The sequence below is a fragment of the Scophthalmus maximus genome, chromosome 11 (genome assembly GCF_022379125.1).
Source record: "Scophthalmus maximus strain ysfricsl-2021 chromosome 11, ASM2237912v1, whole genome shotgun sequence".
Lineage (NCBI taxonomy): Eukaryota > Metazoa > Chordata > Actinopteri > Pleuronectiformes > Scophthalmidae > Scophthalmus > Scophthalmus maximus.
In genome coordinates this window covers 4510989-4529864 of record NC_061525.1, presented here as the reverse complement: position 1 = coordinate 4529864, position 18876 = coordinate 4510989, and the positions used below count along the sequence as shown (strand labels likewise).

The window sequence follows — 18876 nt, the reverse complement described above, 5'->3', positions numbered from 1 at the left end:
GGCCAGCAAACAATTCATGTTTAATGTGCATAATGTTAAATTTTTTCCCCCCAAACCTTTACAGCATTCTGCTGCAGAGGGATTACAGTTTCCTGAGGGACATCAACGTCTGGAAACCCTTCGTCACAATCGGGGTTTACTCCTCCACGCTCTCTGCTGCCATGAGCAACCTCATCGGAGCCTCACGCATCCTCTACGCCCTGGCCAGGGATGACTTGTTCGGTAGGTATAGTGCAACCCACGAGAATCGGCCTTTAAGGTTGCTATAGGAGGCAGAGAGATAAAACTGTGACATCCCTATGATCAGAAAAGACTGTTTATTACATCATTGCAGGTGTAAAATACAAGAAGGGTATTAGGTTTAAAATAAAAATACAATAAACTAGTTCTGGAAGTTAAGTTAGACTCTGCTCTGCACCCATCCCCTCTCTCTGCTGTGTCAGGCTCCGCCCAGCCCTTCTTCCACATCCTAGTCGTCTACAATTGGGCCAATATTATTGGGCCAAAATTATCAAATTTGATTATTGTCTGTAAATGCATATATAGATCTTTGAGGCTCAGTGTTTTCCTCAAAGAGCTGGAAATACAGACAAGTCATCGGTGGCAACTCAAGCGGGCCTCACGATTGACTGTCGTAAATTGAGTAATATATATAAGTTCTGAGCTTTTAGCTCCCACACCACATGACCTTGGCCTCCTCTGATTGGTTCAAAAAAATGATTAATATATTGTGGGAACGAGATATTCTCATAGCTTTTAGGGGTTTGTTCTTTTGTCAAATTATTTTAAATTCATTTGCAACATTAACGGGTTCATTTGGACGTTTTTTTGCCATATTGTTGGTGGGCGAGCACGGAGATCACAGGGCCTCGACAGGTGAAACTTGCAAGATGTTGACTTTCACTCAGATGTTTGTCGTGTGGGAGCAAGTTCTACATTAATTAGCATTAATCATTTCCAAAACTTCTGTCTGAGTTTGACCAGAACTTCACACATAATGTTAATACTTTATGTAGCCACTTTCGTCAAAGGCTGCCATCAATGAGCCACAGCATTCCTGTATTTTATCCAGCCAAATGCTTAGGTGGAATAGCATAACAGTATCTGACATTGGAGTATGGGAGGCTGCGTCCAACTTTATATTGTAACTTTCTGAACCTGACTATCTGACAATCAAAAACCATTCTGCTGGCGCACACAGACGTGAAGTGAGCTTGAACTTTTTGTTTGCGTTGCGGAGGGCTTCGAGGAGATGCTCTCCAAAAGTTTGTGAATGACTGAAGTGACACGTCGAGATTATAGAGACAAACCGAGGCCCTAAGGAGACCTGCGCTGAGCAATTTAAGTAAATGATCACTGTCACTTTGTCCTGAAAGTTTAAACACAAAAATACTAAGTTGTAATGTCAGCCACAGTCGGGGCAGCAGTGATTTCCATCTCTCTTTGTGAGTCCACGCTGCCTGCTCCTTTGTCATTATTAATGACTGTGAGCAAATTCCTTATCCCATCCTCTGCTCCTCCGTTTAGTCTATTGCAAATTGATTTGGCCTGTTTCTGCCTGTGTCTGTAGCCGTGTTTGTGTGTGTGTGTGTGTGTGTGTGTGTGTGTGTGTGTGTGTGTGCTTGTGTCAGGGGAGATAAATGGCTGTATTAGGGCCAGTTCCTCTGCGGAGTGATCAGACGGAGCAGAGGCAGATGACTCTAGTTCAGCTCTCTGTTCACCAACGGCCAAAGGGTTAACTCAAATCAGATTAATCTGTTTAATTAACAGTTACTGACTGCGCCACCATAAATGCGTGATGTTCTTGTAGAGGGGATGGAATGGTTAGTGTGACCACATTGTGTACCTATAAGTATGTGTGTGTGTATGTGTATTCTTGTCGTTCATGTTTTCTACTCACTGCTTAACCTTGCCACTGACCTATGCAAACTGAGTGATGGATGCATCCGTTTTCTAACACACACACACACACACACACACACACTCACACACACATGCAGAGTTGTTGTTTTTTTCGCCATCCCACACATCTTCCATTTCTTTCATCTCCAAAACTCGCCTTCACCTCCGTCGTGCTCTCTCCCTCCTCTCCGTCGCTCGGTCCTCTACTCTCAAGCTGCATTGATTAGACTTTGGAGTCACACAGATTAAATTTTCCGTCCTTTATCTGCTGTGAAATTCAGTCATAAACGTTGATTCCCCATCCCGTCACCCTTCACCTCCAACTCCTCCCACCCCCAGTCTCCCTACTTTTGAGTTTGTCTATGTCTCTGTGTCTGGGCCTGTCTTTCATTTCTGTAACCTCTGCTCTACAAAGACACCGCGAGATTCAACACAAGCGTCATCTTCACCAAGAAATACATTTTGTATATTACAAAATCTGAGTGACTGTATGTAAAATGAGCTTTCAGTAAAATATACAACCCTATAAGTTACCAAATGAAGCGGAGGGTCAGCGGAGTGTGTCGTGCTGGCTGTCTCGCCCACACATTCACTCTCTCTCTCTCTCCCTCGTGCTTTCTTTTCCGACGAGGCGCTCAGTTAATTACGGAACTTTTGTGTAAATGTCAGTAGCCTTAGAAAATAGAAATTACCATATTTCATCCAAGTCTGGTCTCATCTGTAAACCACCACATCGCTGTCGCTCCGAGGTCTGTTGTCAGAAGGTGGTTTCCGTCAGTTTCCATGGAAAACGGCACGAATTGAAAGGGAAACAGGAACATAATTCATAGAACTCATGATATTGGCCGCTGTTGTTTCCCCCGATTCTCTGTTCCCATTTAAAAAAAAAATGTTGTTTAACAGAACCACAGGACGCCCCCAGATATTGTAATCCTAACGTTTTACTGATTATTTATTATGACCACCTGTTTTAATGTGTTTCAACTTTGGGACTCTTTCTCAGTTACAGTTTAAAATGGCAGATGGCTTTGAATACTAGAAAACCCCTTATGAGCAAAACACGGCACCATAGTTGCTGAATCCATACCTACTTCACCCATAACTGTGAACTCCATTAATTGGAGCAGCATATTTTTTAATTCGTTTTCAGAAACTCCTGTAGCTTGGTGATCTTGGGAGTCGTAGCTAACTCCTCCCTCAAAGTTGTTATTGACACAGGCTTTTAATCAAATTGATTCTTTTCTAACTTAGTTATTATTTGTTGTTGATGTGCTTTAACTGTGACATTATTTAAGGGGAAACTAATTGGCAACCAGGGAACCAACCCAAAATAGATCCTCTCACTTTGCAAATCTGTTCTGTTTTAATATACCGTACATTAGTTGCCACAGCCTCAAGACGACGGTGGTTAAAATGTCTGTGCAGCTTTAATTGGACTCAGCAGTTAAAGTGTTTTTTAAGCTCTTGTTTTTAATTCATGTCTTCTAACATGGCACAACAGTTGGTATTGTATTAGTGGGTTAAAACGTTTTTATAACACCATGAAATAGGATTTTACAACTCTGCAAAGTATCATGGTGGCAGTATTGGTATTTCAAAAATTAGGGAAGGATACACTTTAGCAAAAGAGCAAACTTTTAGAATTTTCTCAATGGTTTTTATGAGCTATTATCCCTCATCCTGAATGAATAAAATTCGTGAAAAGGTCAGGCTCAGGTATTGTTTCCTCATCTGAAGCCTGATGAAAACCTTTTAAAGCTGAAGATTGTAACCTTTTTTCTTAGAGCATCTGCATTTGTCTGTTGACTCAAGATTTATCAAATGAGCCATTGATGAGGCCTAAATACCCACTTATCATTAAAATTATGGAATATAGGCAGTATACAAGGCACAAAATGCTACATTTTCATGAAGTGAAATGTATTTATATTTGTGAGTACAATTGACAACAGACATATTTTTGAGTGACAACTAACAAGAAATTTCCACCTGGCATTTCTTTTAGTCTGCGCCTATAGTGTGCCAAACAATCTGTAATATTTTCCAGTACCAGAAGCAATGCCCGCTGACATTTAATATAGAACGTTGAGGGAGAAATTACCTAGTTAACCGAAGGTTGGTCATTCAATGCTTTCTTTGTCCGAGTACACTTTTCTGATCACGTAGGCATCCAGAATTTCGCTGATGTGGGCTTTGAAGGTCAGTGCTGATATTTTTGTGCAGAAGCTGCCGCCAGAGAATGCACACGGGTGTTTTCTAAGGCAGCACTTCCCTTCAATTTTGAAGGATTTGTTGTTTTCCTCAAGACCTCTTTTCTTCCCCGTAGGTAAGGTTCTTTTTCCAGCCAAGAAGACGTCACACAGCGGTAACCCCTGGGTCTCCGTGATCCTCTCCTGGTTCCTTGTGCAGGTCAGTGGCGATAAACAAACACAGAATGGATATATTCAATAAAGACATTTAACACTGGAGGAAGGAACTGGCAGATCCTGGCGAATACCATCAAATGAGCCAGTTGGGGCTTCAAATCAAACTCAAAAAGTATTGGCAAGTGACTACATAGACGTTTTTTTGATCTGATGTGGTGAACGAAAACAAAATTGGAAGAAAATAAATGCCAAGATTTCTTTTTTTTAATTAAATGTTGTCTCAGGATAAAAGGGACACAGACATTACGTTTCTTCTATTGGGTCAGACCCTTTTTCTCAGAAAAGGAGCAACATTCACTACAGTGGTCTGTTAAATTAAAACACCAAAAGGGAAAATGGTTGTTAATTGCGTTCACTCACTTGTTGTGTGATCAATGGTTAGAAAAAGTCTAGGGCTTCAAGGGTCAAGCATGCAGATACACCAGCCGTGTTTTTAATGTTTTAGCGAAATCGATAAATCTGGTGATCAGTGGGAGCAGTGGAGCGCACTCCAAAAGGAAACAGCATGAAGCTTCAAACAAGCTGCTTTGATTTCCGGAAATGCAAGGTTTGGCGAGGCGGTGGGACAGAATCAGCCTAAACTTGGGTCGTTTGGATTGTGAAGTCTTGTCATGGATACTCTCCTCAGGCAAGGGGATCAGAAAGGCCTTCTGTACAACTCGAGAGAATTCCTCCTTCAAACAAAGCTGATTCTGTCAGAGGAGAAATTAATTCCGCCTGGTCAGTGCGACGTGTCCTGATTGTTTCCTGTAAGTATTCCAGAGGTGGGATACCCAACACGAGCTCAGGACCCTTCTGTTATGTAGTCTTCAGCCGACCCACTGGGTCGAGCTTCGATTAAAAATTTAGATGTACGAATTTAGTTTGGGTTCAGCAACCAGGGCTCCAGACTACATTGGTTGCGCTGGTGAAAGGTGAGCCTGCAGTGACTTGTTCATCTTAGGTGCACCGGCACATAATTAAGGTGCACCCAAAAAATTTGCACTGCGCCTTTTGGCACCGCAATAATACACCTAATACAAATTTTGCCACAAATCATTCCACAAAGTTACAAAATGCTTTGACAAAAGTAAAAAAAAAATAATAGGGGTATTAAGTCAGTAAAGTCAGTAAAAGGAAAGTTGTACATAAGGTCTTAGTAAGTCAGAAATGGAAGTAGTAATAGTCTCTCTAATAATAGTAATAGTGTGTTTGGGATCCATCTACTGCCCCATAAGTGATTCATATGATTTTGAAGTGTAGTCTTCTAGCAATTGGAAGTCAATGAATGGTTGCTCAAATTTGGGTAATTTGTTTTCGTCTCATTGTTCCAGCTTAAAGTCAAGTAGCTGCATTTTGGACCAATTGAAGACAATTTAGTAATGAATATAGAGTTACAATAATAAAGATGGGAATAAAATAAGTGGCATGGATCCCCCTCTCCAGATCAGCAGCGGACCTACAGTAAGTGGTCTGATCTTAGAGATCCTTTTTACTTGTTTGTCAAAGTTCAAATGTAAGTCAAAATGACTCTGTCAAGTTACCGCCAAGCACTGAGGTTATACACAATTATTTTGGACACGTATGCTAAAAGGTGTGCTCTGGTGAAATATGCATCAAATATCCCTATGAAACAAAATAGCAATTGATAACTACACATCCCTGATTGATGGGGTCAAATTATTTTAACTCTACCTTTAACCTATCATGATAAGTTTTAAAAACACTTGTTAAGAAGATACAGAATTTCAGTGTCTAAGAAACTATGAGAGGAACGGAATAATCATTTCAAGAAGAGAGTGCAGAGGACAGCAGTGCTAAAACAAACACTTTAGGTTTTACTTTGTCTGGAGTTAATACAAATCTGCCTGTAGTGTTGTTGCTCTTGTGTCTACTAAGTGGGGAGAAGATGTCAATATTTTCTGAGGAGAAAACATTGGCCGAGGCGAGGTGGGTGAGCATAGAGAGGCAAAGAGGAGGATCTTAGGAGCAAATAGTCCTGACTATCCCATCATTATCAGAGGTGAGTTCTAAAGGCTGAACGACTTGTCATTATTTTCACTCGCTCTTTGTCCCTCTCTCATCCTCTGCTCCTCATCCCTCAACACTCTCCAGCAGTGGAGGAGGAGCAATTAGACGGAAATCGTTAGCCGCGCCGCCGCTGCCATCAGGGATTATTGACTCCCGTGTCCTCCTACCCTCCGCCTGTTCCTCTGCCATCTGAATGATTCAGTGATGACAAACTCTGATTGTAATCTTGCCTTGAACTCACACACTGCCGGATGAAAAGGAAGGAGGGTGAGGATGGGGGGAAGGCACAAGCAAAGTCTTCTTTTATCGAACTTTTAAGTACAGGGAAAATAGGCAGACGCCAAGAACAAGGAGATGAGAAAGACAAAAAAAGAAAAGAGAGAAGTTTGAAGTTGATAGAGCTGGATACTGTAGGTGACGTGAAAGTTATCTGCACCCCGGCACAAATTTACGTGATAGAAAAGATGGTCATGGTGTTGTACATATGCAGCCAAGCTGTATTTAGTCCCACCGAGGGGTTTCCAATCTGGCATTTCAAAGAACAAACACAAATACACTCAAGAATTGTGGATATACTTTCTTATCCCTGCAAACTCTTGGCAAAATCAGCAAACGCAGGTCCTTCTGAGGTTTAACAACCATGAAGAACTATGATGTGAGGTGAGTCTCAGCAATAATCATCTAGGTGCAAACCTAATTACCTCTCAAATCACTTAACTTATTATGTGTGACAGCACCGTATACCACCCATCCACCCATTTTGTTCCGCTTATCTCGGGTCTGGGTCGCCATGGCAGGAGGATATGCAAAGTGGCCCACACATGACTCTCCAGCCAATTCCTCCTGCTGGTCCTGGGAGATCCAGAGGTGCTCCCAGGACCGACCGGTAGGTGAGGACTGGAATGTAGATTAACTCGGAACTCAAGATCTCTTCACAGTCCAGGACATCGTCTGCATCGCTGCTGATGCAGTCTGCCTATGGACGTCACGCTCGACGTCGGTGTCCCAGCAGAGTCTCGCGGCGTCAGGTTTTGAGGTGTTGACTGTGCTTCACACTCCACAGGAAACAGTATATTCTCTTAAGGCCACTATCGAATGAATTTGGAAGAAGAACATGTATCTCGCTCTGCAGTGATTCGCAGACAAACTGTCAAAGACGAAGTGGTGCAGTGCGGGGCCAGGAAATTTAGTCTTTACACGCTGTGACTATGGATGAGACTACTATTGTACTTTGTAGGCAGAGCCGGCCCTAGCCTATATTAGGACCTAAACAGAATTTGATTTGCCCCCCCCCCCCCCAACCCTAATAAGCAAGCTACTCATGAGTTTGCAAGCTGCGGCATGCCAAAAACGAGAGGTGGTGGAGGCGGTTGTCATGACATTTGTTTGCCTCTTGTGGGCCTTCATCTTTGCTAAAGTGGAAATGTATCCCCGGAACTAGTCTCCTCAATGTCACTGAAGCATGGGTTACTGCTTATCTTAGCCGAGCCTGTACAGTCAGACAGTCACATGGAGAACATTCATCAGGAATATTTACATCCGCTGGAACTCAAAAATAATCAGAAGTCATTTGTTTTAGTAAATATAGAATTTTTTCTATATTTACTGCACCCAATCGCACTCTAACACACCAGGCATGGTCACAGAGTTTAAGTGAGCTTTTATGTAAAAGCTGCCAGAAGTTATTTGTTTTGGGGGCCACAATAATCTCCAAAAACCTGCTCATTAGCTGTGCTGTGTAATCAGCCGAACCCAAACACAAACTTGAGCAAGCATTGTCCGATTGTTACCTGTGACCCCAAGACATTTCTGAAAAAGCATCGGCTTTATAGCCCGGAGAATTACTCAGCTGCTTCGGCTCATTTTTTTTTAATTTGATACACTTGTCTGTGTGAGCTCACATATTTCAGGGAAATTTATGCTCACCGCTTTCCAGTAAAAGAGGTCTTTCAAATCGCCACACAAAAATACTCCCGGGAGAGATTTGTTTACATACACACACACACACACACACACACACACACACACACACACACACACACACACTCACACACACTCATTTTGTGCACTATGACAGCAGTTGTCCATGCTGGCCTGTGTCTGAGTTAATGGGTAATTAATGCTCTGGTTGAGCCGGCAGTGACACCCACTGACTTTCGACTGCAAGAGGTCAGAGATGCTCTTGTCTCTTTTTCCCACTCATCTTTCTTCCTCTCTTCTCTTTCCATCTCATCTTTGCCACTCTTCTTCTCTCACCCTTACCCCTTCTCCATCCGCATTGCTCCCCCGGTTTGTCTCATGTAATTTTCTCTCTCTCTCTGACTGCCTGTCAGTAATGTGACATTATTAATCTCAATTCCCCATCATTACCTGTTCTCACCTGTCTCCCCCCCCCCCCCAGTTTACTTCCACTTCATGGTCACCCAATTAAGTGATCTCCGAGTTGCTGCTTTCTCTCCTGCATAAATAGCAATGATGTGCCCTTGAGCTCAAGAAAATATGCACCGACTCCAGTGGAGTTTCTCAGCAGCCAATCATGAAACATATGATAATTGGGAAGAGGGGCTCTTCTCTGTGTTTGTTCCTAGGTACGGTGGTTACCTCTTTGTTCTGTGCCATCAGTCTTGACAGCTCGCATACAGATTAAGAAAAAGCTCCCTTGAAGATGGCGACGATGAGGTTATCACAAAAAAAAGATTTGTTTTCATTCAGTACAGAAGAACTAATGATGGCCTGTGCCAGACAGATTGAATGTTTATGCAGACGTTTTGCTCTTCCGCCAAAGAAGGAAGGTGTGGGGAGCGGAAGAAAGCGACGGAGAAGATTTCCACTGTTGTAACTTGAAAGTGTCCGAGCGTCGCACAATTCAAGACGATCAAATCAACATGCGCATTAAAGCATTTTGGAAAAAAAATATTTTACTTAAAAAACGTATTGACTAACTTCATAGGGTAACCAAATAGGCCTGTTGGTCTGCTATTGACTACTAATTACCAAAAATCCCAGTTCTGTCGCTCTGAATAATGGATTTGAATTGCGCGCCGGGAACTTCCGGCAACTATCTGAAGTCTACATGAGTCACGTGACGTGCAACCATTTTGGACTTGCTCTCATTAGACAACTTTGAGCGGACTGATTGAATCAACAAGTAGCTTGTGGCCACTGTTGAGTATTTAGCAGGATAATTTATGTTAAGAGTTGATACGGGCCAGAGACAAGACACTAATGTTGCTCTGTATCTGCCTGGTGTGTAAACGGGCAAATAATTGATAACAAATTCACCCAAACAACTGTATAAAGTAATGATGCTGTATATTCATGTTATGTTTCCAAAAAAATTCCAACAATGAACCTTTAAAATTTGTTAAAAAATCTGCTATGTGAACTCATATTTGCAACATTGACATTATAAACGTGATTATAATTGTGGTGCTTTTACCAAGATGCATTGCTGTTGAAGTGGTGAAAGCTCACTCCCGCTTTTATCCCTGGCTTTCACGTCTGTGGCGGCTCGCCGAGAGTCAGACACCGGCCGTGTTCACACACTCCGCTGTCGGAGAACATGGCGCGGAGCAGCGCTCGTAATGGGGTCAACCTTCCCTCCCTCTATTAGAAGTCACCCGGTACCCGACCCTCCTCATCCTCAATTTGCAAACTGCAAATTCGAACTGTGACTCGACTGGTCTGCGTCATCTCACGGCGGCTGCAGCAGCTCACAGAGCCGGCCGCGTGCGATACCATCTTAATTACGACAGAAAATTAGCCCCAATCAGTGCTCCCAAACTGGAGCCGGGGGAGCACCTTTGGTCCTTCGAGGGTCCCTGGGGAAATGTACAACAGTTCCATTTTTGAGTGTATCACTCCCTCGACGTTGGTTAAATCTCTCCTTGATGTCACCTCCCAGCTACAGTGCAGACAGATAAGCATATCTAACAGCGGGGGAAAAAATCTTCACGAGGTTTCCTGGGACCAAAGTGGACTTACGCTCCACTATCTGGGGATCCTTGACTTTAAAAAATGTATGGAACCTCTGGTCTTGATAACGACTTACTTAAAGCCCCCGTTATGTGGGGGTTTATTTATTTTTAATAATTCTAAGGGCATATGTTTTTCTATCCACCAATTTTATCTACAAATCCCAGGCCTCTACCGTCCATTTACTCTCAGTGGTGAGGTTTGATATCTAATAGCTAAGGCTTTCCCGGGGAGGTGTGTACCTCAAACATAGTAATTGCTTAGGGTTCGTTTCCGGCCTTATTTTTTAATCTTGTTCTATTTCTATTTAGATTTTGCTTACAGACGTGTACAGACCTCCAGCTCTGAGAATGTACCTTTCAACGAAGTAGCAGACATCTTGTCCCCGGCATTTATACTTTTGAATTTTAAAATACTTGCATATTCATAAATTATGGATCTTATTTGGTGAGGAAGAAAGGGTCGATTTTTAAGGAGTAAAAAAAAACATATTTTGGGGGGGAAAGCACGCAAGACGCAACAGATTTTTGATCACCTTCTTTACACTTAAACAGATGAACATTCAAATCACGTTGTCCGGTTCATCTTTTAGGCGTATGGTTTTTGGCTGTGAAAAGTAATTTGCTGGGAAAGGTCATAAAGGCATTAATGCTCTGTTCTGTCCAACTTTTTTTTTTTGTTCTCTTTTCTCTTCCTCTTTCTTTTGCTCTCCCTCTTCCCCTGATTTGTTCTTTTTTCTCTCCAGCTGGTGCTGTTCTCAGGGAAGCTCAACACCATCGCCAGCATTGTGACCATTTTCTTCCTGTTGGTGTATGCTGCTGTGGACCTGGCCTGCCTCGCTCTGGAGTGGGCCTCGGCACCAAATTTCAGGTACGCACGTGACTTCCTTAACCCGCTCGCACGCTCGCACTCGGAGTTCACCTGTCATGGGAGAGGGCCTGCGGCTGACACCCAGCCCTGTGACCTTCTGTCACTGAACACACTCCCTCTCTTCTCCTCTCTCTCCATCTGCCATTGTTTATGTATGTGTGTGAGGAGGCGGTCGTTTGCCAGCTGGATGCTGCAATGGCGACCGTGTACTAATTAAAAGACATAAAACTGGCCACTCGGTATAGCCCCATATTGGAGAGGGACCGACAGTAAAACTGTGAGAGTTTGTGTGTGTGTGTGTGTGTGTTTGAATGTGTGTGGGCGCAGCCTGAACTGAATGTTCGAGTAAAATTGTGTGGAGATGCTTAAAGATTTAAATTTACAATGTTTGGGTTTGTGCACCCGTGTGCGTATGTGTGTGTAGTTTGTATTCCTGGGACACTTGCAATGATCCTGATTTATAAAAGCTCCCTGAAGCCATCCTTACACACCGGTAGCATAACATAAGAGTATGGAGGTGTGTGTGTGTGCGCAGCCCGATGATCACATCGTGACACCAATACGGCCGGGGTTTGGTATTCGATTCACTCTGCAGCTTTTATGAGATATTCCATATTTTTTCTGCGTGAAATGTTGATGGCGCCGCACAGAAAGTGTGTCGTCATCCAAATCTTTAATTCCTGAAAGTACATCTCCAAGCCCCATAACCTGCATCGTTTTTTTTTTCAAAGACGCACCTAGGCTTGATTGAATTCCTCCTCTGGCCGTGAAATACACCTCGGACGTGATAAGTGCCACTGTTTTTCATTTGTTACGGAGGAGAGAAACCGTTTAAACACCACTCGTCACTTTATTGTTACGACAGACTGCCTCGGGCGCTTTGCTTGGGGTTCTATATTCCGCTGCTGTGGAAATGAGTCGGAGCTCTCCACATCAAGGACACATCAGCGCAGTCGGCAACGAGCAGCGCAAAACATACTGTACGTCTGGAAAACAGAGACTGAGAAACGATTTATTCCTCAACAAGTTCTTTTTGTAATATTGATTCGCAGCACAATGGGCTTCACGGAGCCGCCGTGCTTCAAAACATCTGGTCAGATGATAAGTGGATTCAAGTGTAGTCTTGTCTATACTCTGCCAGAGCATTATGGGGATTGAATACCCCACTTAGGGTATTGACATGCAGATGAAAAACCGACTCCCCCGTGAGGATGATGCCGTTCAGCACGAGCTGCGTCCTTTACTTGATGTTGAATGTGAGAATTTCAACTTAACAGAGCCACACGCAGAGACACAGAGATAAGAAGAAGAAGCAGTGGTCGTATCATTGCCAAGGTATTCTTAACAACTTGACTCACAACTAAGGCCGTTTTAGTGCTTATGAAACTGCATGGTGAAAATGCTCCTGAACCACATATTGTGTTATGGCTTTTAAATGGTAAGAACCTCTTGTAATATTAAGAAATGAAATGAACCAAGCTGACTTACTACTGTCTACATCTACTGTACCTTTACCCCCAAGGTTAAGCAAATCTCTCTTTTCTTTTAAACACTCAAAAATAAAATCTGAAATATACAGAGAGGAATACTCTTAAATGACCTGATGTGGCGGCGGATACAGAGTGTCTGTCGGTGGCCGTAGTTTGGTAGCACGCCTTGATTGTGATCGCCTGTGGGCTTCGTGGGATTGACGGAGAGCAGAGTGAAATGCACGCTTGAATATGAAAACGCTCCAGTCAGGCAGCAAAATCAAGCCGTGATGTTTGTGTGGGGAAAGAAAAAGGAGAGAGGTAACGTCGACACACCGTGATCTTGTCCTCGGGCTACAAGTGAACACGTTTAGACAATATTTCATGTTTTCTGATTGGGTTTATTCATGCACCGTGCACCAGTCGACTCCAGTGTTTCCCACCCTAGTGCAATGTATATTTACACCCATTTTAAGTTTAATATCATCCAGTTTGCTCTGAATCCCAAGGAACAGCCTGTGGACATTCCTTGCACCTGCTTTTGATCATTCACCCAGAGAAGTCTCACACTCAGTAAACAGGGCTGCACCAAACTGCTCAAAGTCATAGACACTAAAGAAGTAGCTTTGTTACAGAAATGCTGCAACTGAAACGAAACGCACGCGTGTCCAGGGATTAGCCACCGTTCGCGTCGTCACGTAGCTGACCTGCAGATTTACACCGGTCCTCCACGACATAAAAAAAGGGGGAAGATCTTTGTCTCTTAGGTTGTTAGCTCCTCCGTCTACAGGCCTGCTGCTCTCTTTGAGCTGAGGACATTTTTTTTTTTAGAAAAAGCCTTGAGAAAAGCTTCATCTCACGTATGTTTTTCACTTTTGGGAAATAATGAACTCTTAACACTACCTGAACGTGCGCATACTTGTCAATGACTCACCTGAACCGTGCCCGGACTATTGTGTCGTCCCCCCCCCCCCCTATTCTTTTCTATTTTGTCCCCGGTGTATTTTTGAGAAGCTGACGTACCTAACACCTAAAAAGAAACCAAAGGAAATTATAGTGGCAGGTTCTTGGGAAAGGATTTTGTACGAGCTTTATTGTGCAGCTTTAGATTTTTAAATTGCAGGGTTGCAATAATTGGCTGTACTGCATTGTGTATCATTTCATATTGAAATGCAATCCGTTGCCACTTCCACAAGAGTGCAGTGTCAACACCAGTGCTCTGTGTATACTTCAGTTTGGAATTGGTTGTCGGACGGGCGTGCGTGGGACCGAGGAAATAACTTTGTGTGGAGTGCCCAGTGTTTCCTCTGGTGCCCTCCGTGTACACTGCTGCGTGTTATCTGCCCGTGCCTCGTTATCGCCGCGTGACCGCTGGCAAAGGCTACAGGACACAAAGTTAGCAGCTAAACTTTTTCCTACCGTCCATCTCCCCCCCCCCCCTCCGTCGGCCGAAGGGCCCGGGGGCCCACGGAGCTGATAAGGCGGCTTGTTGTCTGGCCGGCCGCATGCTTTGGGCCTCCTCCCTCTTCCCCTGGGTTGTTAACTCTGTTCTGTTGTTGCCGTGTCACCAGGCAAATTTTAACGCCAGTTGTTTGTGTGTTTATTGGTTTACTTTTTTTTTCTGCCTCTCTCGCTCGCTGCGCTCTCTGTCTGGCTCTCTCCCAACGTCTCTTTCCAGGCGAAAAGAATTAAAAGCCATTTAGCGCCGTCTCTCCCCCTGAGAACTTCTCTGTAATTAGCATAACTAATTTAGCAGAAATATTTCCCTTTCCCTTAAATCTGCCGTTGTGCAAGGGAGGGGAGGGATTGAAATTATGATGTAGCGGAAAAGATGACTGCTTGTTTAGAGAGCGTGTGCGTGCGCGTGCGTGTGCACAGAGAATATACAACAGGAGAGCGCGGTGCAATTTGGAGACGATTTGCAATTTGCGAGCATGCGATCTAAGTCAAGCTGGGTGATTCTTTTTTGTTTCCTGATCACTGATGTGTGAGTTCATATGCCTCGCGGACAATCTGTTAGCGTATGGCTGCTTGTGACTGTTTTTCCTTCATTTGTGTATTTCTGTAGTTTGCGTGCGTGCGTGTTTGTATGTGTGTGATTTGTGTTGTTTTATAGGAAGCCGGTGTTGGCAGCAGCTTTATCAGTGGCGACCCCAGCTGTGTGGACTCTTCCTCCGGGAGAGCCATGTGTCCTGTTGCCTTATGCTGCACGGGCACCGGGCCCCTTGAACTTGTGGCTTAAATACACACGCACACGCGCACACACACACGTGTACATATGTGCGCACAGCATCAAAGCGTCACCGGCCACGAATCGGGACACGACTGAGTGCTCCACGAGTGATGCCAAAGGATGTTTTTCTTTTTGTCGCATTTAAGCGATGACCTCCAGTTCGACTGAAAAGGAACAGCAACCGGCTGTTCAATAGACACACACACACACACACACACATGTTTTTGCTCATTCGACTTTTACCAGCCCAGTGCCATCTGATGTCCAAATTACAGCAGCATTCTCCGCCCCCACCTTAATTGTCTCTGGAATAATGTGTGCATTGACCAGCCGAACCATTCGCCGCAAAAACAAAAGCGTTGTCCTCTGCTCGACCTTGTACTTTGTCCAGACAGGAGTCTGAGTGATTTGACTAGGCTGTGTTATTAAACGAGATAGGGGTTGTGTAAGAATCCAGATGGATCATCAACTGTGTCTGGATGGATGGGAGAAAATGGGTTGTTAGAGAATCATTATGTGTTAATGAAATGGTATGACTTGATGATGGCTGAGGGTAAAGGACCAGATATTCAGAGCCTATGTTATCTGGTTTTGGATCAGCTCTTTGTCCAGCTCACACTCTACGATGTCCTGAGTCAAATTGAATTTACAGTCATCCTATACTGTTTTCCCTTGGATTCACTCTTAGGTGTTTTCTTTATTAACTGAACGTCAACTTCGATTGCCAGTGTTGCATTGAACTGACTAAAGTGTTTTAAGTTTGCTGATTTAACATGTCTGAGCTTACCTGTCATATGGACGACATCTCAGCCTGTCAAAACTGTTGAGTAATGTTTTTTTGTGGTTGGCGGAGAGTCTAAGAAGAATGATCCAGTGACTTAGCCTAAGTTTGGGCTCACGGCTCTTCATTATAAAGCCTTAAAAGCCGGAGCAGGAGGTTGAAAGACCAGGTCTGCTACTGAGATGCCTTTTTTCACGTCAACAGTTTGACTCCAGCCAGGGATCTTTGTAAAAAGTCATAACCCCCTGTGCCCCCATATTTTCTAACTCTCTACACTGTCAGCAAAATGACCCTGAAACATCTTTAAAGGGATACCGGCTGTTGGGAGTAAAAGTTAAAATGCCTTGGCCTGTGCCACAAATGTTTACCATCACACAAAAACAAAGTTGTAACTTTTTAAATGAAGTATATGCAAATGTTTTGTTAAATACAGTGAAAAAACATGGCAGGACCTGGAACCAAAGTCTTAAAGTTAACTGATGTCGTTTTTTTTGGGGGGGGGGGGGGCTGTTCCTAGATCACGCTGAACTGAAGTTAAATAAGACTGGGCTTACGTTTAAAAAAAGCTGGGCTTGTCTCCATATTCACTACTAAATGAGTATGTCTTCATTCATGACAACATGAATATGTGTTACCAGTGTAACTATGGGCTTTTTACAGAGTGATGTATGTTTGTAGCCTCTGTATGTTGTCAGACAAGCAAGTGTTTTCAATTTATAGAGAGTCTTTCAGAGTTAATCAGCCATGAGAGTGTCTGGTTGGTTCAGTTTAACCTGCAGGAGATTCTGAAGCCTGTGTAACTGCCGCTACGGAAGAAATACATTCACGACAAGTGAAATCAAGTTCTTAGCATCTTCTGATGTCTTTACTGCCAAAATGAAACTGAGGGAATTTGTCCGACGGCCAAGGAATTGACGTGTTACAATGACTCAGTCCGACAACTAGTGGGTCGGTGACCGGACGCCCAATCGAGCAAATCAGGTAACCAGATGATCTGAGGTTGACCCTGACATACACTAGGTACATTGAGGTGAACTGGTTATGCATGTTGCATTAAGCTGATCCAAAATCAGGTACATTCTTAAGTTCTTGAAGGGTTTCCTAAGGTCAGTCCAGTCCCCACTGGTGTTGTGCCGGTGTCCGGAGGCTGTCTGACGTAACGTCTCATACACTCACTGGCCTCTCACGTATGGACCCTGGCATCTCCTGGCAGCACCCCTGTATTTGTGTGTGTGTGGATAAAAACTGTCCCCGCTTTCCCTCAATTATGACGTGTTTTTTGGCTACAGGCCGGCTCTCCTTCCTCTCTCCATCTTCATCGCTCTCTGTTTCCTTTTCTTAATGTCTCAGAGGACTCAATTGGCAGCGATTATTTCAGGCTCCTTTTGCTGTGTCAGCTAAGTGACATCAGTCGCGAGAGAACAAGAGAGACAGGAGAAAGGGGTGAGAGCGGGGTGACTGTACGAAGGGACCGCCGCCGATGATGATGGAGGGACAGCAGAGACTAAAGAGGTGGGTTGGGGGAGGGTGGGCCGGGTGGGCGAGCTTTTATCGTGATTACACCCGCTCTCCAACGGGATAGAGAGAGGGATGCGATTAGAGAACTGCGGCAAGTGCCGATGCAAAGTAATAAAGTCAAGAAGAAAAAAAAGCAAAGTTCGAAGACAGTTGGCCAGCGCAAACCTGCACAAACCTTACTCTCTGAACTCCTCACCATCTAACTCATATCATTTATGTGACATTCAGTTGGGAGTTCCATGCGATCTAAGTGCTGTTCCAGAGGTTTCTCCACCCTCACAAGAGAAAGTTTCTATAATGTGTCTCAAACACAGTTAGATAAAACTCACTGAAATAAATGGCTGAGTCAACTGTCTGAATTTTAAAGAGCCTGAAATCTGGTGTTTACATCAGTAAACTCCGCACGGCAGGCTCCCGTTAAGCAAACCCGGGCCGTGTGATGCTATATGCCCAAGGATGCCAAAAGGGAGGGAAGAGGTAGTATAGCTTACGGGTGTGTTTTCGTTCTTTTTCTTTTTCTTTTTTGTTGTTGGTGAGAAAGGACCACTTCAGCATGTTAATTTTTCTTGCGCTCAGTTCTGCATTGATGAGAAGTAAAAAAAATGTAAATATATCTTGAAAAAAGCAGCGGAGAACAGTCTGCATTGATTCGACAACAGTAAGGTGAAGGAGGACGGGAGCAAAATCTCCACTCTTCTTAGCTCTGTCACTTATTACAACGCTGTGCAAAAAGCAAATTTCTGTCCCTACTAGACTGTGAATTAAGCCCCATCGATAAAGCAGTGTGGTAAATATTAGCAGCTGGTTTAACCTTTTGCAGATGTGTCGGCGGGATGTGTAACAACAAGAAGTTGCAGCGCCAAAGATATCCTTCAGGTGTTACCATTTCACATCACAAATTAGACACAATTTGGCATCCTTCTGTTTTTACGATGCAGGTGCTATATCGATATTTTAAAAAATGGTATCGCTATGTAAACCAAAAACTGGTGCCAAAACCAATCCTTTTTTCTTTAAAAAGGCATGACATGCAATTGTATTCAAACATTTTTACTGCACTTCCCGGTGTCGAAATCCCTTTGCATGAAATACAGTCACGCTTTTGATCGATTGGCCGAGCCATGTAGAGAGGGTGTTGCCACCAGAACTCAGTGTAATCTTTACCAGGTACGTTCACCAGGTCATGTTGATGTCGACTGTAGGCAGGACAACTATTACAGGAAATAGCGTGTAGGATTTTCGTACCTAACCCTAGTTGCTAAGATGTTTCAGTTTGGTTAAAATTGGTAAACCAACCTCTAGAACTGCTCATATATCATCAAAAATGTTGATATTTGACTTACTTCAGTTTGTTTCTAGCTACCAATAATAATTTTGACAAATGTTGCAGATTTGCTGTCTCAGTTGCACTGTATTACAATATTGAATATTGGACTATCGCAGCTTTAATCCTTACCTTAGACCTTCTTTCTTTTTTATTTGCCCTCCAAAATCAGTAAAGAAAACGGGAGGGAAAATCATTCTCTGTTTTTCTCGACTTTAGCCTCAGATTTAGCTTCCGAGTAGTGTCACCCCCTGCCTTCCTCTCAATACATCAGTTCAATTCTCCTGTGAAGTGTCGACTGGTCACTCCTCTTAAAGGATCTAAATCTTATCCCGGGAGGAAGCCAGTCCGTCATTCGAGCCGTATTG

The 18876-nt window shown here is 43.6% G+C and overlaps 1 protein-coding gene across 1 annotated transcript in view; it reads left to right on the top strand.

Moving 5' to 3' along the window:
• The window catches only part of zgc:153039 (uncharacterized protein LOC767698 homolog), a 53625-nt gene that overhangs the window by 22681 nt on the left and 12068 nt on the right, over positions 1-18876 (top strand). The window contains exons 8-10 of the mRNA XM_035622705.2: positions 65-222; positions 4229-4311; positions 11059-11183. Coding sequence (XP_035478598.1) covers positions 65-222; positions 4229-4311; positions 11059-11183 — 366 coding nt within the window. The remainder of the gene's footprint in view (positions 1-64; positions 223-4228; positions 4312-11058; positions 11184-18876) is intronic.